The 24728-nt window shown below is 40.0% G+C and overlaps 1 protein-coding gene across 2 annotated transcripts; it reads left to right on the forward strand.

Annotated features, from left to right (window-relative positions):
* Positions 1 to 323: 323 nt before the first annotated feature.
* Positions 324 to 23680, forward strand: abcc10 (ATP-binding cassette, sub-family C (CFTR/MRP), member 10). Of its 2 annotated transcripts, XM_072383595.1 has the most exons (22): positions 324 to 348; positions 1802 to 2014; positions 2442 to 3810; positions 4105 to 4332; positions 5232 to 5388; positions 5802 to 5950; positions 6351 to 6430; positions 6569 to 6740; positions 11253 to 11351; positions 11711 to 11900; positions 12546 to 12623; positions 13133 to 13321; positions 13442 to 13580; positions 16872 to 17064; positions 17484 to 17827; positions 18086 to 18255; positions 18367 to 18527; positions 19522 to 19775; positions 19967 to 20112; positions 20969 to 21066; positions 22076 to 22188; positions 22388 to 23680. In XM_072383595.1, the coding sequence occupies exons 2-22, from the start codon at positions 1839 to 1841 to the stop codon at positions 22521 to 22523; spliced, it is 4641 nt and encodes a 1546-aa protein (XP_072239696.1). In that variant the 5' UTR covers positions 324 to 348; positions 1802 to 1838; the 3' UTR covers positions 22524 to 23680. The 2 variants fall into 2 exon arrangements, with proteins under 2 accessions (XP_072239696.1, XP_072239695.1); XM_072383594.1 differs by lacking the exon at positions 324 to 348 and having other exon boundaries at positions 1707 to 2014.
* Positions 23681 to 24728: the final 1048 nt, after the last annotated feature.

The following is a 24728-nucleotide window of genomic DNA, read 5'->3' on the forward strand; positions in this document are numbered from 1 at the left end:
AAATGTAAGTCCATTATGTATCTATTGCACAGAGATAATCTAAAAAAATGTCTGCTATTTTATCCGAATTACATGAACCTTACCCAAGTTCGGGACTGAATGTCAGTATACCGTTTCTTCTTCTGTCTAAAAACAAAAGCCAGTTAAATGTGGGGTTGTTTCGTGTTTTATTATTATCATATATTGTTACGTATAGTAATGCAGTTTCGTACAATTTCTGGCTTATGTTTTTTTGTGACGCTTTAAGAAAAATTACTGTTTTGCGTGAGAAGTGTATTTTGAAAATCTCTCTTTTTGTGCGTCATTAAAAAGCGCCGGACGCGTTTCCTGCGGGCGTATTGAAACCCGGTAACGATTGAAAGTTCTTTTTTTAATGACTTCATATTGATTATTTTTTATTGTATATTTTAAACTGGTCTTGTTGGTTCGTGTATAATTTAGTTCGTTAGTTGTTTAGCTAATCAGGTTAGCTAGTTTGTTTTGTTTTGTTTTGTTTTGTTTGTTGTGTTTGCAGCAGGTGTGTTGCAGTAGACCTGTGCGAGACCTCTGCGTCTATTGTTTCAACATATTTTCAATGTTTTCCGTAGGTGCCTAAAAGTGTACTCTGAACCACATTTATCTTGGAAGATTTACACCAGTTATGTGTAAATATCTACCATGATCATACTAATTTTGTAGTAGAAAACTCTCCTCTTTAGCGAACATAAATACTGATAGTATCATGTATTCGTAAGCTATCCATTGTGGCTGGATTCACACGAGTTCTTCAAAGAAAAGGTTGTACTTTGAAAATAGAAAATCTGGACAGCGATCTCTGATGTTATTCCTGGGATCAGTTTGAGCCACTGTTTGGGGGCCAGAGCCCTGAGAGCTCAGATCTCTGGCACTGTTGCCTTCACTTCGCTCATGTATTTCGAATTCCTTTTTCAGCCCCTGGTATGTTTTTCGAACTTCTTGTGCTCCTTCTTCTTGATGTTGCTGTTGCTTGGAATTGCTACATCTATCATTACTGTTTCTTCTGTAGTTTATCAACCACCATAATGTCCAGCTGGTTAGCCATCACCTGTTTATCAGTATGGATTTGGTCTCACCCCCTTGGAGGTATCTCCCACTTTTTACTTCCAGTTTTTACTCGACACAGATGTTCCTGTACAATATTCCCACCACTTGGTTATGGCGTTCCATGTATGCCATACCTGTCTGCTCCTTGCATCCAGCTACTATGTGCTGGACTGTCTTGGGGACCTTTTTGCACAGCCTGCACCTGAAGTCCTGTCTGGTGTGCCCCTATTGCTCTTTTGTTCAAGTCCTTTTCTTGAGCTGCCTTGATTAGTGGCTCCATGCTGATAATAGGACTTCTCATGATTAGCTACCAGTCTGTCGTGGTACATACCCAGCAGAGACCTATCTTTCCATCATGGTTCCTCCTCCTCTTCAGTAGGTTTAAGCTGTCTGACTCACTTACTTAACAGTTCATCACTGGAGGTCATGATATTGATGTGTTACACATACACATTAGTCATATAAGAGCATTGCCTGAATGAAAGAACCTAGACTAAAATCTGCAAAGTTTAGTTTTTTTATTGTTTAATTCCGTCAAACAACATGGACTGTTTTCAATAGACTTCTTTTTTGTATTATTGTTTTTCCTTCACTGTCTTTCACATTTCAGCTTCAAAGACAAAAACTCCTGCTTTTAAAATACTGTCTAGAAGTATAACTATAATCTGTTTTATTTCTCTCTATTAGCCATCCTATCCCTTACAGTTTATATCTGACATTTTTATTGGTTTGTGTGCAGGCATTTCTAGAATGACAGCAATCAAATAGGATAAGGGATGAGTGACTCTGGGCTAGCAGGGCTGGTCATAGGCCTCTGTCATACAGACAAGGAGAATCCTTTTCCTTTTTGGCAGAATGGACACATCAGCCCCTGCTTTAACCAGCTCATCCTTGGAGCTTTCCCTCATGCTGGGATGGCAGTTTTTTGTGCGTGCTATCTCGGCATGGCAAGGTAGGTGATGAGATATTCTACACTTATCAGCAACAAAAAGACATGACTCTGATTTTACTGTACTGCTTTCCTCAACTAGAATACCGCTAACATTGAGAGTTTAGTAACAGTTTAGCATTTTTGGCATTTGCAATGTGGAAATTATTTTAGAGGGTAGATGAATGAGGCTATGTTTACAAGACCACAGTTCCTTTGAAAGTGTTACATTTGTTGACTAGATTTTTACTTAATAAAATGTAAATTAAGCTATCAAAACAATATCACAGCAGCATTACGGTGATTATACTTCACCCCTCAGAAATCTGTGGTATGTGTCTGTTTGGAAGACAGGTTGAACTGAGAAGACTTGCATCTAATTGCATTGGAAATAAATAAAAAAAACATTTTCAAAAAGATTTTTTTTTTTTTTAATTGTCCCTTTTTTCAGATGTAGTGTCCTCCAGTCATCTCCTTCATGTGGATGGATGTTGAGGTTGGTGTCAGCCCTACTGGCTGCATTGCTCTTAGCTGCAGACATCCTGGTGAGTGTCCTCCAGCAGGAGGACATGTACCTCGATATCCTGACTGATAGCTGTGCAGTCCTGGCCTGGCTGGTCCACTTCAGTGCCATAAGGGTACTCACGAGAACTGCCTTCAGGAGAACCAGAGGACCTCCCATGCTCGTCGTCATGGTTCTTCTGTTAGTCCCCAACCTTGTTATAACTTTGCTAATTTACTGTGACAACATGGAGTATTTAAGCCTTACTGAACCTCTTAAACTGGCAAGATTTGTTCTTACCTCAACCCGGACCTTCCTACTTGTAGTCTACCTCTTTGGATTTATTTTTCCCTGCATCAGTGATGCTGGCTACACCATGAATATTAATGCTGTAGATGGATCCCCACTCATCTCAGATAGTACCTATCCAGACACAGGTGAGGTGGTTGCTGAGGACGGGAGTGGCTGCGTTTCTCGACTCCTCTACTTGTGGTTGAATCCTCTACTTGAACAAGGGCAACGAGGGGAGCTGGATAGACCAGCTGACGTGTATCACCTTCCCCGGAATCTTCGGACTAGTGTGGTTTATGGATACTTCCACCAGTGTTGGGAAGCCTGTCAACAAAGGTCAGGAATCGGTGACCAACAGGACCAGTGGCCCAGACCTGTTGGCAGAAACCTCCTGAAAGGCACCTGGAGCTCACGCCAGCAGGACGAACCACTGGAGTTGGAGGGTGATGTAGGATTACTGAGGGTGTTGCACAAGGCATTTGGGTTGCGGTACTACCTGCTTGGTGTACTGAAAATGATGGTCAATATAATTATCTTTGCAGGTCCCCTGCTCCTCAGCTGTCTGGTGAACTTTATAGAGGAAAAGGGGGCCCTGGTTAGCAGGGGGATTTGGTGCGTCGTGGGTCTCTTTGCCACAAGTCTTTTAAGTTCAGTTCTCCGAAACATCTATGTCTTCGAGGTTTCTAAGGTTGCGCTGTCAGCACGTGCCGCTCTTGTATCGATCATCTACAGCAAAGCCCTGCGAGTTAGCAGTTGCAGCCTGGCTGGCTTTTCTTTGGGAGAGGTGGTGAACTTAATGAGCACCGACACTGACCGTGTCGTCAACTTCTTAAACAGTTTTCATGAGCTTTGGAGCCTGCCCTTCCAGTTTTCTGTCACCCTCTACTTGCTGTACCTGCAGGTGGATGTTGCTTTCCTTGGAGGACTTGGTGTGGCGCTGGTGCTGGTACCATTCAACAAGTTCCTTGCCTCCCGTATCCTTAGCAACAACAAACACATGCTTAAGTGTAAAGATAACCGTGTTAAGGTAAGATGTGTGTCAACAATTTTTTCTTTTGTCCGAATTCTGTTTAAAAAAAAAAATTGGTAGTTGTGCTATAAACATGATGGAGACTGTTATGTTAAAATAATAATTTAAAAAAATCAGTTAATCTCATTGAACCTTGATTACTGAATTACAGCCAGACCAATATTGTAAAAATGAAATACACTTTATTTTTTACTGTAATGTAAAATGTGGTCAAAACCTTTCGAGCCACAAAGCAATAACCTTGTTAGGATTCAGACTTTCTCGTAATTCTTTATGTTTTTTATCTCAAAGTTAATGACAGAGATCCTTTTTGGCATTCGTGTCATCAAGTTCTACAACTGGGAGCCTCATTTCACCCAGATGGTGGCTGACTGCCGTAAACGAGAGCTGTCCCACCTTAAAGCCTTAAAGTATCTGGATGCTGTGTGTGTGTACACCTGGGCTGCCCTGCCCGTAGTCCTCTCCATCCTTACGTTTGTAACGTATGTGCTGCTTGGACACCAGCTGACTGCAGCCAAGGTAGGAGCTCTTGACTGTAGTGACTGTACTGTCTGTTTGCAAAGACGATTTTCTTTTTTAAAAAAGTTTTAAAAACCGTTTATACCATAAAAAAGATTATGGTTTATTATTATTCTAAATTTTGAATGATTAAAAAAAAAAAAAAATTAGCTCATTCTTAATTTCATGGCAACAACATGTCAGAAAAAAAATAGGTATAGAACAATGCACCCCCTTAATGGGATGATAGAAGGGTCACATAATAAAAAAAAAAAAAAAAAAATATATATATATATATATATATATGTACACACTTATATACTTGCAGGTTATATGCTTAACCTGCATCATATGTGAGTCTCTTTATTATCAGTCTCAGCCTGATCAGGAAATGCGTCATGTCTCTGTGTCCCTTGTATGATCAGTTATTTGGACTGAGACAGCGAAAGAAAAAAAAAAAAAGCACTAGAAAGAGACATTTAGATTAAATCACCAAGTTCATAAGTAAGTAAAAAATGTTGGCTTTGGTACTGTTGATATACAGTTTGTAGATCCTACATTGCATCCGTCTCCATGACCAAGTGGTAAGTGAACTGAATTTGTATGTAGCATAGCCCACTGTCGCATGCTGATGAACACACTGAGTGCATTGTGGGGTTCAGTATCATTTAAGGTCACACGATGAAGGCTACTGATGTTCCAACTGGTGGCAGCTGCCCTTCTCTGCCTCATTTGGTGGAACATTTAGTGATCTGAGTAAAAGTAATTCAAATACATCAAAGATTTGGAGAACTTTGTATTTTAAGAAGTTATCACTTGAAATATGATACATGTCTCATTCTCTTTTATCAATAATTGTTACAGAGATGCATACATTGTACAGTGGCGTACTAAACTGAGCTTGCCCTTCTCTCTTGCAGGTGTTCACCACACTTGCCCTGGTGGGGATGTTGATCGCTCCTCTTAATGCTTTCCCCTGGGTGCTCAATGGCGTCCTGGAGGCCAAAGTGTCTCTGGAACGAATCCAGTGTCTCTTGAAACTGACCAACCAGGATCTGCTGGCATACTATGCCTTGAGTAGGCTGATGCTTTTTTTCTTGTGTGTTTATTAAGTGACCAAACATCTGATCAGTAAAGGAAAAAAAACCCAGCTTTTTCTATATTTGGAGCAGATTCTAGTCGTTGAATATTGGGAACAAACATGAGACTTTACAGATATTTTTCCATATTTGTTAATTTTTTTCATCATGCATTTCTTGAAATTAGTGTGGTCAGCATAACCAGAGATGTAGCTTTAAATGTTTTTGTTTTAAAGATGTTATTGCTTTAAAAGTAATTATGTAAATGTAAAGAATAAGAGGGAAAATTGATTTGCAAATCTTTCACAGGTCAGCAAAAATGAAACTGTCTTCCATTTCAATGGCTTAAATTCAAAATGCTGTTAGTTTTTATAATTCTGTTGTGCTGAAACACATCCCACATGTACACAGTGTCTTCTGAGGACAGTCAGACATCCATCTTGTTGAACCAGGGGACATTTTCCTGGCAGGGGCCCAATAGTAGCACACAGAGAGAAACTGAACCTGGAGCGGCAAAAGAAAGTCTGCAACTGCACAGTCTCGGTCTACATGTAACTAAGGTACAGTTTTTATTGCTCAAATGCTCTTTGTTTTTTGTTATTCAACCAAGCCACAGCAGAACAGGGTAGTAGGTGGGGGTGGAGGGACTATATGTGACTGGATTTGTAAATATACCCACAACATATTTTAGCAGATTTTATTTTGTTGTGTGGATGATATCTGTCTGGCTGCAAAACAAATCTACCCACAGCTACAGACCTGACCTGACACACACTGGACCTTTAAGTCAGATCAAACAATTAACTACTTTAATGGAATCTATTTTTCTAAGTTGAAACCATGAGTTGAAGTGTTTGAATGAAGTATTAAACAGTCCTGATAACCTTCGTTTCGTATTTTAAAGTTTAATTTATGGATAAATCTTGCCATCATTTTATGAGACACATCTGTCTCATTCAGGGCTCTCTGGTTGTTGTGGTGGGAAAGGTCGGCTGTGGAAAGAGTTCCTTACTAGCTGCTCTCACTGGAGAACTCAGCAGGTATGCCGCTTTTGATCCTTTACTCAGAACATTCAGATTATGGTCAGTATCACCAGAGTCAGTCATGACTACTTTTATAGAAAGTAGAGATGAAGTCATTTATTGATGAGCTGTGTCACGTTTGTTCTCTGTCTGCAGGCTCAGTGGTGTACTCTATGTTGCAAACAGAGAAGCTGGCTTTGGGTTGGCTTCACAGGAGCCATGGATCCAGCATGCTTCAGTACGGGACAACATCCTTTTTGGGAAAGACTACTGTGCTGCCTTCTACCAAGCTGTGATTGAGGCCTGTGCACTCTCAGATGACCTTAATGTATGACATCATCTTTGTTGTTAATGACTAATCAGAGCAAAAAAAGGAAATTATGGGGTAATTTTGGGGAAATATGCAAGAGATATTTCTGATATGTTATGCTGTGGGGGATCCACATTACATACATAACATAATCATCAGTGGCCGTATTCACAAAGGATCTTAGGGCTAAAAGTAGCTCCTAACTGGCAAATTTAGGAGAAACTCCTAATGGGCGTGTCAGTCTTAAATGTAGGACTCCTATTTTTTTTCACTAAGAGCAATTCACAAAGGATTTTAGGCCTAAAGAGTAGCCCCTAACTCTAGGAGAGCTTAAAAGTCCTCGACTCCTAACTCAGTAAGAATCAGAAAATGGCTGCAGCGAGATGAAATGTTTTGGAGACAATGGAGGACGGCGAATTGATGAAGAGATGTAGGCTAAATCGTGAGGGTATTAAACTTGTGGAAGAATTAGTGCGGGATGCAATAATGCCCCCGACTAATTAGCAACAGGCAATGCCGACGATTTAGGAATATCGCAACCATCTGTCAGCTGTGCCATAAACCAAACCATCACCGTGCTCTCTAGAGCACATATCATACTACAGTTTATCCGGTTTCCTTTGGACAATCAGCAACTACACAGGATCAAAAACAACTTTATGGCAGTTGCAGGCATGCCCGGTGTGGTCGGTGTTGTTGACGGGACGCATATCAAAATAATTGCGCCATCAATAGACGAGGACGTGTTTGTCAATCGAAAGAAAGTCCACTCCATCAACACGCAGGTTGTTTTTGATGCAAATTTGAACATTCTTGAGGTTGTTGCAAAGTCGCCTGAATCTACCCATGATTCTCATATTTTAACGAGTTGGATGTCACTTGCTGGGTGGCTGTGGCTATCCCTGCAAGTCGTGCCTTTTGACATCCTATCTCAATCAACAACCGGGAGCGCAGTTATAACATGTAAATGATTACGCAGATTACGCTTAGCCCTATGCGTAAAAACATCGTATTGGCTCGTTGTTGCCTTTTATTTTATTTGAATCCATATTTATTATTGTTTACTGTTTATCCAAAGCCAACAACAACAATTGGTCCTTGCCTGGGACCAATTGTTGTTGTTTTACTTCCCTACCCCCTCTATCTCTACACTTTATCTTTCTGTACTTTCCTCTATGCCTGCACTCTATCTCTACTCTGTCACCTCTAACAGAGCCTGACTAGTGGTTTTCTTCTATGTAGTTTATTGTTAGCTTTTTATACAGCTTGTTATATCTTCATTTTTAAGTTGCTTTGGATAAAAGTGTCTGCTAAATGCATAAACAATTAGGCCTTCGCTTGCGTTTTGACGGTGTCTTCACTTGTTTCACTCATCCAAGGGCGTAAGTTTGGTCTTAGCTTCGGTAGGGACACTAACATTTTTACCGTCAATCCAGCATCTTATAGCAACTCTGCCACACTGCGCTTCTCGTGACGAGAGGGGGTTTAATACCATCATGTGCTGACCCTTCAGCCAATCAAATGGCAGCATATCTAACCTTGTTGCCATGTGGGTTACACTGAACACTGCGACGAGACGGCACCTCGGAAAAATTGTTCTCTACAAATGCTTAATGCTACGAATGAGTTTGTGAAAAATATTATAGGTAATGCATTATGTAAAAAAAAATATATATATATTAGAATACTAGCAAAAATATTGGTAGGGACAACTCTGTCTTTCCCAAACTTTGGTTGTGACTTGTCCCTGTGGTCCCTATGCAAACTTACGCCCTTGTACTCATCATGACTTGAACAGCTGATATTTACAGGGTTTAAATGCTTAGAAAATGCTCATTGGATAATTGATCATTTGCAAGGTGCAAATTAAGTACATCGATGATTTAATGCAGTTGACGTATTTGTATTGTTTGCTTTCTCTCTCTTTCTGTATCGTGCATAACGTCATTATCGTAGTCTGCACAAACTTGTCATCATGCGTTTATTCTGCTAACAGCACTGTCCGTCACTATTTGATAGGAGTTCATTTGTAGCCAAAGCTATTTCCCCGTTTTTCGTTGATTTAGTTGACTCGTTTGTGGGATGTTGCAGAAGAGTTTCGCCGAGACCGCCTGCACTCAAACAACCAATCATCGTACTGAGCGCTTCTAAAGTCATGCACGAGAATCGACGTAATCCATATCAACGGTGCGTCACTCTTAGTTAACTCTTAGGGATTTATCCTTAGTATGAGTAGGTTTCAGCGGCTTTGTGAATCACCTTTGAGGAAAAACGTATAATGTTTTAGCATGAGTTAGGAGCGCTCCTAGCAGTAAGATAAAAAAGCTTTGTCAGTATGACCACTAGTCTATACCAGGTTTAAAAATTTAGTTACAAACATATGACATATTAGACTGTAGCTAAAAAAAAGACTTAGCTAAATTGCTGAAGCAGTGTGTGGAAAAACCATGTTCTGCTCATCAAATGCACTTATTAACTGATCATCAGCAAGTGTGAGGGCCTCTATAGAAATAAGTTTTGTCAGTTTGCTGGTCTGGAGCATTAAGATGTGTGGTAACATTAATTCCATGGAGGAAATAATCAGCAATGATCTTAGAGAAGCAATTGTTGCTGCCCATCTATCTGGGAAGGGTTATAAGGTCATTTCCAAACTATCTGTAGTCCATCATTCTACAGAGAGAAAGATTATTCACAAGTGGAAAACATTCAGGACAGCTGTCAATCTTACGAGGCATAAATATCCCAGCAAGTTCACCTCAAGGTCAGACTGTGCAATTCTCAGAGAAACTTTGAAAAACCCAAGTGCTGCTTTACAAAACCAAACACAGAATATCAGCACACACACCTCATACCAACTGTCAAGCACGGTGGTGGAGGGCTGATGATCTGGGCTTGTTCTGCAGCCACAGGACCTGGTTACCTTGCAGTCATTGAGTCCACCATGAACTCCTCTGGATACCAAAGTATTCTAGAGTCAAATGTGAGGCCATCTGTCCCACAGCTAAAGCTGGGCTGAAACTGGCTCATCAACAGGACAATGATCCCAAACACAGCAGCAGATATACAACAGAATGTGTGAAAAAGAAAAGAATCAAGGTGTTGCAATGGTCCAGTCAGAGTCCAGACCTCAGCCTGAATGAAATGCTGTGGTGGGACCTTAAGAGAGCTGTGCAGAAACCAGTGCTGCAAACCTCAATGAGCTGAAACAACGCTGGAAAGAAGAGTGGCCGAGATTCCTCCACAACCATGAGAGAGACTGATAACGTCACACAGGAAACCATTACTGCAACTTATTCCTGCTAAAGATGGTTCTACAAGCTGTTGGATCATGGGGTTCACTTAGTTTTTCACACACTGCTTCTGTGTTTTGTCTCAGTTTTTGTTCACTAAATAATGATACATTATAATGTGTCATGTGTTGTTGCTCATCTGAGGTTGGATTCACTGAATTTTAAGACTTCATAACAACCAGGTGATCTTTCTTTCTGTCCTGACACATACAACCCTGGATGTGAAGGAGGGTGTACTTTATCACATATATAGACTATATATACCATGGTATCACACTATGTTGATGCTAACGGTCTGGAAGACATGTGCTGATGAACAAATGGAACAAATGTCAAAAGGTCATGATCTTCTGCGTGCCACCAAAGCATCTCTAAACCACCAAGTCATGAATTCTACATGTAGATCTCAAGTAACATGTTACTGACTCTTCTGTGTGTGTGTTATTGTTTTTGAGTGTTTGTGGGTTCAGAAAACTAAACAAAACTATAATGAAGAGCTCATCATACTTACGAGATCCAGCGGGTTTTCTGGTGTTTTCTGGTGCATGTTTAGAGGGATTTCTGAGGGTCAGAACTTGGCTTTATGGTCAGGGTTTGGATTAGGTTAAGGGTATATTCAGAACTAAAAAAAACGAGGTTCAGGCATTAAACTATGATAGTTAGGGTAAAGGGCTGGGACTTGTAAATGCTGATTTACCAGAAAATATAGAAAAGCAAGTTTTAAGTATTGTGTTTGTTCATATGTGTGCAGAGGCATCTTGTAAGCCTGCCTCTTGGTGAAACTGTCTGTTCATTCAGGACTGGCATGTGAACACATTTGGAGTATTATTATTATTATGATATGTGTACTACTTTTTTTTTGTTTGAGTGGTGGCCTATAAGGATGGCGGTGGTGATCCAGCAGAAATGTTTTTAAAATCTTTCAGCATAAAGATCTCTAAAATGTAAATGTTTGTGTACCAAGGGTTGAATTAGTAGTCTCATTACCTTTTACTGATCATCACCTTCAGACAAACATTCACCCTTTAATTAATACCTGTCCTAACAGTGGACACTGCGGTGTGTTTAGGTGACTTCCGTGACAGGTAAGCTGCACATTCACAGAGGATGATTTCTTCGTGGTACGTAATTGGGCCCAAAGTTCAATCAGTACTTTGATACTGATGTTATTAAAATGAATGGAACGTTCTGTGATTGTTAACATTATCAAGTGTAAATTACTCTGTTTCTGTGATTGCAGGTTTTGCCAAACGGAGACAAGACAGAGGTGGGTGAAAACGGAGTGACTCTGAGTGGAGGACAGAAAGCCCGGCTAGCTCTAGCCAGAGCTGTTTATATGGTAAGTCCACTGCACAATACGGCTATACTAGAGGTTTTTACAAAGAATATGTTAAGCTTCAGGAGCAAGGGTAAAAGATATTTTGAGTAATGTATTAATTTCCATTGCATTAATGGTATTTATTTCTTAAGAGTAATACCCATCTACTGATACAACAGGAAGGGATGTAGAGATTTTTTTAATGAGAATAAGTCAGGCATTTGGTTTGAGAGATCTGCCTGTGTCAGTGAGAGAAACGGTTGTCAAACATGTAACATGTGGTAAAGCCTGCCTACCCTGAAGCCAGAGAAACACTGTGTTTGGGTATTACTTAGTGCGTCTCTCTCCTTTCATTTTGCTGCCTAACATCACTACATCAGGACAAAGATATCTACCTCCTTGATGACCCGCTGGCAGCAGTTGATGCAGATGTGGCCGAACACCTTATGAAGAAATGCATCATGGAGCTGCTCAGGGGAAAGACCAGAATCATTTGCACACATCGTATAGAGTTTGTGGATAAAGCTGATATGGTGGTTCTCATGGACAATGGAACAATAGTTAAAACAGGTAGAAACAAAAATCTGCATCATACAGTTGCAGATTACACATGGTCACATTTAGATTTTTTTTAAATGATTTCTACGGTTGGAATTAACTAAATTTTTATGCCTGTCAGACTGTTTGGTCACGGAATAGTTCGCTGTGAGGCAGCTCTGAGCCACGATGAGTACAAAGACTGTAAATAACATGCATCATCTGCAAGCTGTTATCCTCTAACAGTTGTTACACAAATACAGGAAATCTGTTGGAGGAATTTATGACTCAAATGAGGGGTTGTTTATACTGTGGATAAAACGATCCTTGTCTCCAGCCAGATGGTTTATATTTAGCTTCCTTGTCTAGCAGATAACAGAGAATGCGTTTTTTTATGAAACATGTTGACTTCAACATGCAACAAGCTGTTAATTGAAGGGGAGTAGCATCATCTTAAGAGCACTTTGAATGTGTTCTTAAAAGAAGAAATGGCAGCATTCTTATTTGTACGAGTGCATATTGACTGCATGTTTAGAAGTTTCAAAGCTCATTTGCAGGTTTTGCTGCCTGAGTTATGCTAATTCTAATATCAAGATCCAATATTAAGAAATGGATCATTGTTTCCACTTGCACTACTCCTTTATCATGCTACTACTTTTTCTTCTTTTTCTTGAACAGGAACACCAGCGGAGATCCTGCCTTTGGTAGAGGCTCTGCCAAAAACAGAGAGAAATGACCACAAAGCAAAACCGAAAGGTGTGTTCAAGTTCTCACAGATTAACTAATTTCAGGAACTGATACTTTTGCTTTTGCAGAGTCATGAGCCAAACCAAAACTTTGTGTTAACATTCAGCATTGCAGATAATCTGTTCTTTAGTGATATCCTGACTTTATGTTCAATATCAAATACTGACAAACTGTAACTGCTGTAATTTGTGTGTGGTGGTGTTACCATGCTGATAAACCAAAATGATGAACATGACAAACATAATACCTGCTAATCATTTGCTTTCTTATTTGTGAGCATGCTGGTGTTAATCGTTCATCAAATGGATCAAAGATCACTAAGCAGTGTATACAGAAAAGGCACCAGTGATAAATAGCTCAAATAGCCCAACACAGCCCAACTTGATCAAGCCTCCACTGCAGTCTGATCTTTGAACCCGTTTCATACTATTATTACAGTCTGGTATTGTAGAAAAATCTAAAACGCATCCACTTGTCTCGCTCCTCTTTTTATTTTACTTTACTTTTATTTTAACCAGATAGTGTGGAACAGGATGAGGAGGAGCCCAGTTCTCCCCCTGATCTGTGTGTGGATGATGATCCTGATCCATTAGGGGGAGAGCAGAAGCAGGTGGGTAGACTCGCATGGAGAGTTTACCAATCCTACTGGTTTGCTGTTGGTGGAGTGCTCGCGACCTCCATCTTAATGTCTCTGCTCCTTATGCAAGGTTTGGAATGGACAGTTTTGCACTATCATTCTTGTACACTGATGAGCCACAGCAGGTGCCTGAGTTTTTTTTTGTGTGTGTGTGTGTGTGTGTGTGTCTCTGTGTATGTGTACTATTCAGCATCTAAGAATGCCTCCGACTGGTGGCTGTCCCACTGGATCTCAGAACTAAAAAATAATGGCTCCACCTGGACTAATGGTTCCTCTTCTGCTGCTGTCAGCTCCCCTCACCTACTGCTTTTGTCACCTGGTGGATTATTGTAAGTTGATCACTTAGCTAAAATAAAATGTTAAAATTTTTATTCACGGTGCTATGAATGTCTCTGTTTTTAAGATCACAATCCATATTTTCACAGGCTATTTTTAGCAATTGAATTAGTTTAGAAACTGATGTTACTGTATCTTATTGTTTACAAAGGTTCAGGAATGAGTAATTGATGGGATTAGGGGTTTATCAGTGATCTCTGATTTACCTATAGGGTTATAGATTTAAAAAGAAAAAAATCAATAAGTATTTTTTATCAAAATGTATTTTCTTTAGTTGTGGTATGTCTTTATGATATAGTTTCCAAGCATTTCACATCAGGCAGATGCAGTAAGTATGAATGCACCTGAATATGTTTTAACTTTACAGCACAGCTTCAGCTTAATTCAGTTTTTTTTCTCCATAAAATAGTATGACACTGAAAAAAATGCGATGTGTAATTTTGGAGACAACACATCTGTTACTCCACTAAAGAGCCACCTTTGTTGTTGGCTCCAAAGTGTCTTAAAGTCTATCAGTTTTTAAAAAAAAAAAAAAACAGCTTCAGAAGGCCTAAGGTTGACAGACTATACTGCACCATTTTTTCCAACGCAACCAGAGATCCAAACACTCTTTCAAACTTTGCTAAGAAATAGATTGGACACAAAAGATAAACCTACTGACCAAAAATGGAAAAAAAAAAGTCAGAAGGTGCGGTTAAAGGGCCTCAGCCTTGTGCTCCTCAGCTGACAGTTCAACTTAGTGAAATATGTCTAACTGCAGTGACTGCATGATGTGTCTGGTGACAGCTCCATGCAGCAGCTTGCATGACAGAAAACTTCCCACTTCCCCCAAAACTTGAAAAGAAGCTGCAGTGGGACCATTTATATTAGACTGAGGATGACTGGAACAATCTTTGGTCAAAATGTCATTTTATGTTTATCAATTGTCAAGTGTAACCCCCATCACCAAACTGTGGGGGGGTCACTGATGCTTTGGGTTGTTTTGCTGCAGGCAAAGTTGAGAATTTAAGAAAATTCCAGATGTATTCAAGTAACATGGATTTCACTCCGCCTACAGTGTCACGCTATAACTTTAGTTTACAACTTAGCCATGTAGCAAGACAATGACCCCCAGCACACATTAAAGCTGTGCAGAAACTGCTTTGAAAAAAAGAGGAGGATGGCATTGTGTCATCTCACCACACAGCCAACAAACACATTGCCAGCTGCGGGAGTGTCTTACTGCACACTGCCAGAATGGTCAGTTTCCAGAGCTGTGAAGTTTCTCATTTCTGTAACATAAAACTTTAAGGTGATTTCTTTCTTTTAACATTCATAATTGGTTCACAGTTTTCATATCAATAATATTTATTTAAAGGTGTCATATAATGCCCTATTTAACTATTTTACACAATTTTCTGAGGCCTTATTTAAATGTATATGAGACGGGCTTTGGTCAAAATATCTGTTTGTTTTGGCACAGTCAGTCTTGTCTTTGCCCTATATAGAGCCTTTATTTTTAACACTCTGGTTTCGGGGCGGAGCCGTAACAAGTGCTCAACCCTGCCTTTTTAGTGAGGTCAGAGCTACTCAAATGATCAGCTCGTTATCAAGCTCTGCAGTGGCCTGATAAGGAGCCATTCATTTGAATCAGGTGTGGTGGAGGAGGGAAACATTGAAAACATGAAGGGCAGTGAGTCATGAGGACTGGAATTGAGAAACACTGAATTAGCTGATCCAGCTGAGCAGCAGTGAAGAAAGTTTCTGAACAGAAAGTGACTATAGTTTATCAGTGTAGCTGTAAGTTAGCAGCAGATGCTACTAAACAATGCTATATGATCAGCTGGAGTGGAACAAGCAGCAGATGTACACAGTGTAACTCATAGCAATGCAAGTTTACAAATAATTACTGCATTTAAACATTTTCATATATTAACACCTATAAGCAGTTGTACTTGGAGACCTACATCTCTTTCAGAAACCTGCTGTAATGTCAGCACGCCGAGAGCGGTACACAGCATTCAGTGTAGCAATCAGAATGAGAAGAGGACTGGTGTTGTGTTGGAAACACACCTTATCCACACAGCTGCAGGTTGTCTGAGTTACAGAACGGAACCGTTCAACTAGAAAGCTTCAGCTAACAAAGTGATGTGGGAACAATAATGTTAATCTTTCAGAAAGGAGCAGCAGTAACTCCTTAGAAGTTGGTGTACACCATCTTCATTAGCTAAGCTGTTAGCGTTAGCTGCTGCTAAAGGAAAAAATACTTCCATTTCCCTGCTCTGAAGTTCAGGCACTGAGAGTTGGAACTGATTCCTCTTTGTGGCTCAGTTTCTTCAGTCCAGCGTTGAACTGGACCAAGTTGTTAAAACAGTGGGATGAAAGGTGGCTGCTGCACATACACAGACTTTAGCTAATTCTGCTGGAACGTTAGCCTCAGATATCGTTTATCCACTGGGCTCTTATATCCTCTGCTGCTAGATGGAAGATTCATGCTCATCAGTACAGCTGACAGCAGAACATTTCCACCAGAAGCTGGCTTCATCAATCTAGCAGGGTGGATGCAAGCTGGTGGGGCTGGTGAGGTGCAGTGAACCTAACAAGTGACAGAAAGGGCGCTAAAATGTCAGCGTTGTGTTTCAGACACCCTAATATATGCTCCCAGGAACAGAAAGAAGGGATTTTTCCATAGTATGTCACCTTTAAACCAAAGCTGTGCTGAAATATTTTTGTATATTTCTACTCTGGGAGGGTATTATTTAGGACTGATTAATGATATCAAAGGCTGAAACACCAGGAGATTTTCACAGTATGACATGAGTCTCAGAAAATATTGTATCACTCTGTTACACACTTACCATTAAAATCGGTTACAATGGACCTTAAGGAATGAAAACAAACATTTACTCGGCTGAACAAATGTTTTGTTATCATTTAAACCTGAAATATTTTTTGTAGAAGTGTGAAATGCAACTTAATAAGCATGACTAGCAGTCAAAAAGTGAAACTTTATGTATTTGCAGGGTATTTTCAGTTTTGTAAGCACAAAAGTAAAGTACACAGTAAAATTACCATGAATTTTCATATCTGCCAGTGTAAATCTGCAAACTCATCAGTATGTTAATTTAGATGATATTACTGTACCTATATCAGTCATTACATATGCAGTTCTGTTACTGGCTTTGAAAAAAACATTTAATGTATAATTAAACTTCAAAGTAAACTTGTTGGTATTGAAATGGATTTTTTTTATTAACTTGCTTAAGTTTTTCACTGAATTAGAAGATTCACTGTGACCCTTCCAGATTGCCTCTGTCCTCCATGCAAGCGTTCCTGTCCAACAGCACAAGTCTAGATGTCAAGTTCTATCTGACAGTCTATGGCTCTATTGCCATAGTCAACACTGTCTTCACTGCCCTCCGAGCCTTCCTCTTTGCCTACGGAGTCATCTGTGCTGCCTCTACCATCCACAACAGACTTTTGGACCGGGTTGTTAAGGTGCGTCATCTGAGCTTTGATAACCTTGGCACAGGCTGTGCGTTTTTGTTGTCAGAGCTGAGTGTTTATCTTGCTTAGCAGCGATGGCTGAAGATTAGAGAACCATGTTGGTGACTGTTAGCTTGCCAGCATGAAGTTCCAGGCTGCTGATGGGGGGTGTTTTTGAAATTGGGTCTCTTCTTAGCTATACATGCTCTTGAGCAAAAGGTCTTATGCTCAGACTGGCCTCCTGATCCGCTTAATGCTCAATACAACACTACCGATATGCAGGACAACTTCTATCAAAAGTCCACGAATCAATACTTACATATTTACAGTACAGTACAGTAATTTCTGGTGAGGAACATGGTTGATGGGTAGTGATAGGAAGTTTGAATTACAGCTAATGGAACTAATTTTCTTTTTGTGTGCTCTTCCAGGCCACAGTGACCTTCTTTGACGTCACCCCTTTGGGCCGTATACTCAACCGTTTTTCTTCAGACTTGTACAGTGTAGACGACAGCCTGCCATTCATTCTGAACATCCTATTGGCCAACATTTTCGGGTTGCTTGGCATGCTGGTGGTGATGAGCTACAGCCTTCCCTGGGTCCTGGTGCCTCTGCTCCCCCTGGCTCTGCTCTACCATCGCACACAACATTTCTACAGACACACCTCTCGGGAACTGAAGCGTCTTTGCAGCCTCACCCTGTCACCCGTCTACTCACACTTCTCTGAGACACTTAATGGGCTCGGAACTATCCGGGCCAGTGGCAACTCTGCCAGGTGAAAGACAGAAAAACAGATCTTTTTAGGGCACAGTGCATTCTACATATGGTACATCTTTAAACATTACATCTGCTTTGTGTTATTGTTTTTTTTAACCTAAACACTTAACATTAACATTTTGAGTCCCTGAAATTTATTAAATAATAAGCAACTGGAAAAATTTAAACTGACATTTGCATTGTATGTTTAAACCCATAGTAGCATAGAGTGGTCGTCTATACTCAAAACTAAAGGGACTATTTTTTGTTGCCTCAGATTTGAGGAGGAGAGCGCCAGGCGATTGGAGCAGAACCAACGCTGCCTGTTCCTAAGCAATGCTGCCATGCAGTGGCTGGACATTCGCTTGCAGCTGATTGGTGTTGCTGTGGTGACAGGCCTTGGGGTGATAGCCATCATTCAGCACCAATATGGTTCTGTTGATCCAGGTGAGACAACGACTGAAAAGTGTGGAGTAGTAGACTCTGTAAAGTATATCAGACGTTTGATAGCTGCTGTTAAGTAGAACTGTGTCTGTGTTTCTGGTCGTGTCTTCTCAGGTCTGGTCGGGTTGTCCTTATCCTATGCACTGTCTATCACAATGTTGCTGTCTGGCCTCATATTCAGCTTCACACAGACTGAAATGCAGTTGATTAGTGTGGAGCGAACTGAGGAATACTCCACCAGCCTGCCAATCGAGCCACAACATCAGAATGCACAGGTCAGAAAGAAAGCACATTTAGAGATCTCAAAAAGCATTCTGGGAGATTCCCAAAACGTGGAAGAATTTTCTCGGGCCAGATGAGACTAAAAGTACGTATTTGGGTCATCTTGGAACACGCTGTGTGTGGCGTTCATCATCTCAATAACATCATTCCTATAGTAAGGTATGGTGGTAACAGTATCATGCTTTGGGGAAGTTTGTCATCAGCAGGGCCTGGAAAAATTGTTAGAACTGAAGGGATGATGGATGGAAAACTTGTTTTAATCTTCCAGAGAACTAAGTCAGAGACAGAGGTTTATTTACGTAAAGCATACTGCATAATAACATAATAACACTTCCATGGTTTAAAAGGAAACATTTAAATGTCTTGGAATGGCCCAGTCGAAGCTCAAAGCAAGTGAGAATTAGTGGTATGACTTAACGATTGCTGAACACCAATGAAACCCAGAAGTTCTGCTTGAGGAATCAAGTTTTTTTCGATTTGTTTTGTCTTTGATTTCTAGCTTGTCCCACAATCAACAATGTTAAGCTTCTTTAAATCTCGGTAAGCATTTTGAAAAAAATAATGCCAACCATGCAAGAATCGTTTTAATTCAAGGTTGCAAGGCAACAAAAGAGAGAAAATGTCAAAATGAGTCAATGCTTTCACATGATTATCTTATAATGATGTCATGGCATTATGTTAAAGCTTATGTTTTAGTATGTAACACTGGTGCACAGTGCCGTATTTTAGGGAACACTTAGGACCAGGTGAGACCATATTTGTCTTTGTTACCAGCCATTGCATTTGAAAAGCATGTGGAGAACAGTGACTCAAAATGTTATGTGTACTTTTCATGTAGGTCACATAAATATGAGTTCCAACAAGCATTCTTTCATTTATTTAACAGCGTTTGCAAATATATAATTCAAGAGTGTCCCTTAAAAGTGAACCACTGATCAGTGTTGTTTCTTCACTGTTTGCATCTCAACTTCTCTATTTTGATATCAGCTGCCCCCCGGGTGGCCTGAGCAGGGTTGTTTGGAGTTCCTTGATGTGGTTCTGGCCTACAGAGAGGGCCTTCCTAATGCCCTTGACGGCTTGAACCTTATGGTGCGAGCTGGGGAGAAAATTGGCATCGTGGGACGTACGGGCTCTGGCAAATCCACCATGTTCCTGGCCCTGTTTCGGATGGTGGAACTCAATCAGGGGAAGATTCTACTGGATCACTTGGATATCAGCACTGTGGGCCTGGCTCAACTCAGGTAGGCCTGACTGGGTGGTGGGTAAGATTTAGATAATAAATTTGACAAATTTGAGCAAACATTTGATCAATCAGCACATTTTCTAAAATGATAAATGCATATCATCCATTATCAACATGTAATGGATTATAAAATCAGTCTTCAACATGGTAAGATTGACTGTTCGATTCTTTTTTTTGTGCTTTCTACAGGTCAAGGTTGGCCATAATTCCTCAAGACCCATTCCTGTTCAGTGGAACCATTAGGGAGAATCTGGACCCCTGTGGTCGACACCTGGATCAGCAGCTTCTCGATGTCCTGGACCAGTGCCACCTCAGCAATGTGGTCAGCAGGATGGGTGAGTTTTTTATTCAGCAATGAGATGATGATGATCCTCAGATGGCACAGTGAGAAGAATTCTTCTTTTCAAGAGAGTAATGCTTTTCAAGTTGAGATGCGTGTTTGGAAGTGTCCTGACTCACAAAGTTCACGCCACAGCTTGTTATTTTTGTCTAGTCACATGACTGACAACTGTCTGTCATGGTTCCAAAATATTTCTATTGGCTATTAATCAGCTGAGGACGTAATCATTTCCAAATGGTTGAGGATCTAAATTTAGGTGTGTCATGCTCTGAATCAGTCAAGTTGCTTAACCCTTTAAAGGGCACTCACTGAAATACTTGGAAATTTAAGGTTTCAACCCTTTAGGGGCTATTAGATGACATTTTTAAACATTTATTTTACTTTTTAAAAGTTTCAGGTTTAGGCTGCAAACCCTTTTTAACCCTTAATCTCTATACTTGATACAAAGCCTACAGAAGCGACACCTGTATCAACACTTAGCACAACTACTCAACAGAGTTTCATCAACTTATCATGGTTAGTTTAGACCTGTTCGCTACCATTTTGTCAAAATCTTGAATCCCGTACGAAGACAAAGTTTGATCACTTCTACTCATTCCTGATTGGTTAGAGCCTGTCGCATTACCTATTGGGAAGTAGTCTGACCCTTGCTGATTGGTTGGAGAAACCCGCATGAATTTTTTCTATTGCCATGGCATGTGTGGTTCCATGCACAAGTGATCAAATATGTTAACTTGCACTATAACCATAGAGCCTGTTTTCATTCAGTGCTCTGGAGGCTTAATATGATTATCTTGTCAGAGTCAGACTGCCTCTCATGTTTTCTGTGTATAAATGTGTGTGAATGGCAGGTGGCATCGATGCTGAGGTGGGAGAGAAGGGAAAATGCTTCTCTGCAGGACAGCGACAGCTGCTGTGTCTGGCCAGAGCTCTGCTGACACAGACCAAGGTGAGTCTAAGCTCTATGTTTTTTACTGTAAGCGCAACACATACAGCCTCAGACAACTATTAGATTGGTTTCTTCACTTTAGTGTCAGGAACAATGTACATGTCAGGGTGCATCTCATCAGGCCACTCCTTGCTGCAGTGACATAGATGGTACTGTTTCTATCTCGTGAATCTGTGTTTGCCTTCATGCCGAACTGGTCTCTGAAAATGGGTGTCATCCAACCTAGCCATGGTTGATATTGTTCGCATGCTTTAATTCTGTGTGTCCGTCATCGTGGAAAAATGTGGCTTTAGAGACACCTACCCCCATGAGAACTACTTCAGAGATGGTTTCAGTACTTTGGAAACATGTTTATATTTTTCAGTGTATAGAGTGTGTTTTGACTGAAACTCTTCGAACAAATAATTTCTGTGCAGATCGTTCTAAAATGAATTTCCAGAGAATGAATGAATTTCCAGAGAAAACATTTCTGTCCTGGTTAATTTGGTGACTTCAGAGTTCTAGGTCCACCTGCTTGTTCAAATGTTCACCGGCGGTTTCTGCCATCTCTGGTGTGAATACTTTTCCATCCTGATTATGGAAAGCTTGATGCAGAGGTGTAATACTGCAAGTAAAGGAGAGAACTTGAGAACTTCTATTCATCCATCATCAGCCGCTTGTCCAAGGTGGGGTCAGGGGGGCAAGAGGTCCAGGAGGACTGTAACAATCAGTGCAATGACCACAATGAATGGCTGTAACTAAAAAAACTGCTAGTAATAGCCCAAAAGCACTGACCTGTTAGGGCTCTAACTCATGTCCTTTCAGATGCGATTCTTTACTATGATCTCTGTGTTTAATGCTGTCTATGTTCAGATTATATTGATTTCTGTTCTGAGTCTCTGAATCAAGTCGAATTCAGAATTGTATCCTTTCTGTTAAGTCCTCCTCTAAGCCTCAGTTACAGTGATTCCCACACAGCTCCAACCTCTTCTAAGAGTGATCCATAAAATGCTCTTTTCCCACCTTGTAGGTCCTTTGTATTGATGAGGCCACAGCCAGTGTGGACCAGAAGACAGACAAACTACTGCAGCAGACCATCAGAGAGAAGTTTCAGGACAAGACTGTTCTCACCATTGCCCACAGGTGAAATATTTTCTCCCTGAAAAGTCAATTGTCTGTCCTGTGCCTGGATTATTTGGGCAGTAAAAAGTGTCAGGATGCCATATTTGAAGTTTGTTTGGAAGATTACATGCATGTTAAAGGATATGGTGTGTTTCAGAATGAGATGAGGCTCATTCCTCACCTTTATGCAGACATTTAGATATTTTGTGTGTTTCCTCAGGATCAACACCATTATGGACTGTGATCGGGTGCTTGTGATGCATGCTGGGAAGGTGGTGGAGTTTGACACTCCTGCTGCTCTCAGCCAAACTAATAACTCAATCTTCCAAAGACTGGTTGGTCTACGAGGAGAGTGAGATGTCCAAAAGACCGAAGAAGACAGGAAGTCTTCTGAAATTTTGGTACTCTATCCTGGACTGGTTTGTGGAGAACTGGCTGTTACTGTGCCATCCTGCTTCACACGTTTGAACCTTTTACATCACAAACTTAAGACAACTGTCGCAGAGAAGCAGTTAATGTCAAGTGCAAAGGCTCATTTGAACCAGCAACTTCGATTCATATGATATAGTAACACTTTTTATGTTTTAATTGCATATTTGTATAAATGTATTTCTACGTGGGAATAACCGACAGCAGTTCTTACAGACAGCATATGCACTTAACAAAATCAGTAAATATGCTCAAAATGTCTGGATGAGCTTAAGTCAGTGATTTGTGGGCTCAATGTTTGTTGCTGTTTACATGCTCCATTTGCTTTTTCCAGGTTGCTCAGGAAGAAATGACATGCTTTCATGGCTAAAGGGGGCAATAGTTACACTTCTAACAGTAACTTAAGAAACAAAAAAATGCATAACAAACATAGCCCCTGTTAGTTGCTGCTTAGCAAGAGTTTTTTCTTTATTCCTTGTATTGTTTTTGCTTTGTCACGTTAAATTTGAGCCTTGATTTAGGGACAGTTATGACACACTTGCCAATAAAAGTGAAACTAATAAAATCCTTCAGACATACTGAATAATATTTATTTCCACCCATCTACAAAGAATAGCATAGATAATGCACAAAGTCACCTGATCCTGAATGAACCTGTTATACTGTAGCTAAATAACATTCCGAACATCATTTATGGCCGGTCACAGCTCAGAGTATTCTTTGTTAAAAGCCAAATGACACTTCACCTCCGTTTAGGTTTAAAAAAGTGGAGGATATGAATCTAAATGTTCATAAAACATTTCAAGTTCTGTGTAAAATAAAAAGTCTCCTTTAGACTTGTTGGTCAAGTTGCTTTTTTTTTTTTTAAATGACTTGTTAAAAATGATGACCAACTTTGCTTATTTAACTTGATTTCTGTATCTCTAATCCTACCTTGTTGTGCACAGCAATGATTCAAATGGCTGAAGCTCCCATGTCTGTGTCTGTGTTAAACTGGTTCAGTTCCTATTTCTTACAATGAATCTGAAATGACTACATAGTTTACTTTAAACAGAAATAAACATGGAAATTTGGAGTTAAACAAGACTTTTGGAACATTCAACTTTTTTGTCTTGTGTACACAAGGAGATCACAACAACATGTTACATAAATTACTGTGGAGCACCCATACCTGGCCCTGCAAGATGGGCAGAAAAGGCACTAAGTTATGGTTAAATAAGTCCCAAACATTACTATGTGTACATGGTTCTTGCTTTGTAAATACACCACTCTGATCATATTTACTGAGCCTATGTTGATGCATGTTGGTATGTTAAATCTTTGCAGACGATGGTGAAAATAAAAACACAACTTTCACCTGGGAATTAATCAGCATCTCTTTGCTTTGTCCTTATTAATTTTTAAAATTATAATATATCTTTTTTTGGTGCATATATTAGTTTAAAATTTATTTTTGATTAAAAAAGAAAAAAACTGTACTTGTACAAATAAAAAGCGTGATTCATACATCCATTGTTTTCGTTCTACACATGGGAATGCTTTATGTTTCTTATGAAAGTTGTTCACGACTTTCAGTTATTTTCTCAGCTCATAGATGACAACTAACCCTAACTCTTATTAAGACTCACTTAACAAACATTTCCACAACTTAAGTAATATTTGTCATTCCTGGAATATTGTTACATGCAGGACCAGTCACTCCAAATCTTCCCAACTTAAGAACAACTTCTCTTCACGCTCATCTTGTATGGACCTGATTTTCTGTCAACGACTAATGCTGTCACTCATGTTGAAGATTTCTTACTGCGGGCTTCGACAGAAGATTTCAGCCTGTATTGTGTTTGTAATCTTTTCTCATTATATGAACTGTGTATTTCCTACACACAATTCTGACACATATAATGCAGTTATCTAAGTTGGTGTCAAAGTCGAACTTGAGATGTAATCAGTTTGTGAAACGCACACAATGATGCTCATATTTGTTAACATTTTACTGTCAACTAATTTCTTTCTCCCCAAATTCAAACGCACGTCAGTCTGTGTGGCTGAACAGTGACTGTAGACAGAGTGATTCATACGATAAACGCGTGCCACTCCCTCGGCTCAGGTCAACATTTTTTCTCATGCTGACA

Source organism: Leuresthes tenuis, unplaced genomic scaffold (assembly GCF_036924035.1).
Source record: "Leuresthes tenuis unplaced genomic scaffold, fLeuTen1.0.hap1 SCAF_4, whole genome shotgun sequence".
NCBI lineage: Eukaryota > Metazoa > Chordata > Actinopteri > Atheriniformes > Atherinopsidae > Leuresthes > Leuresthes tenuis.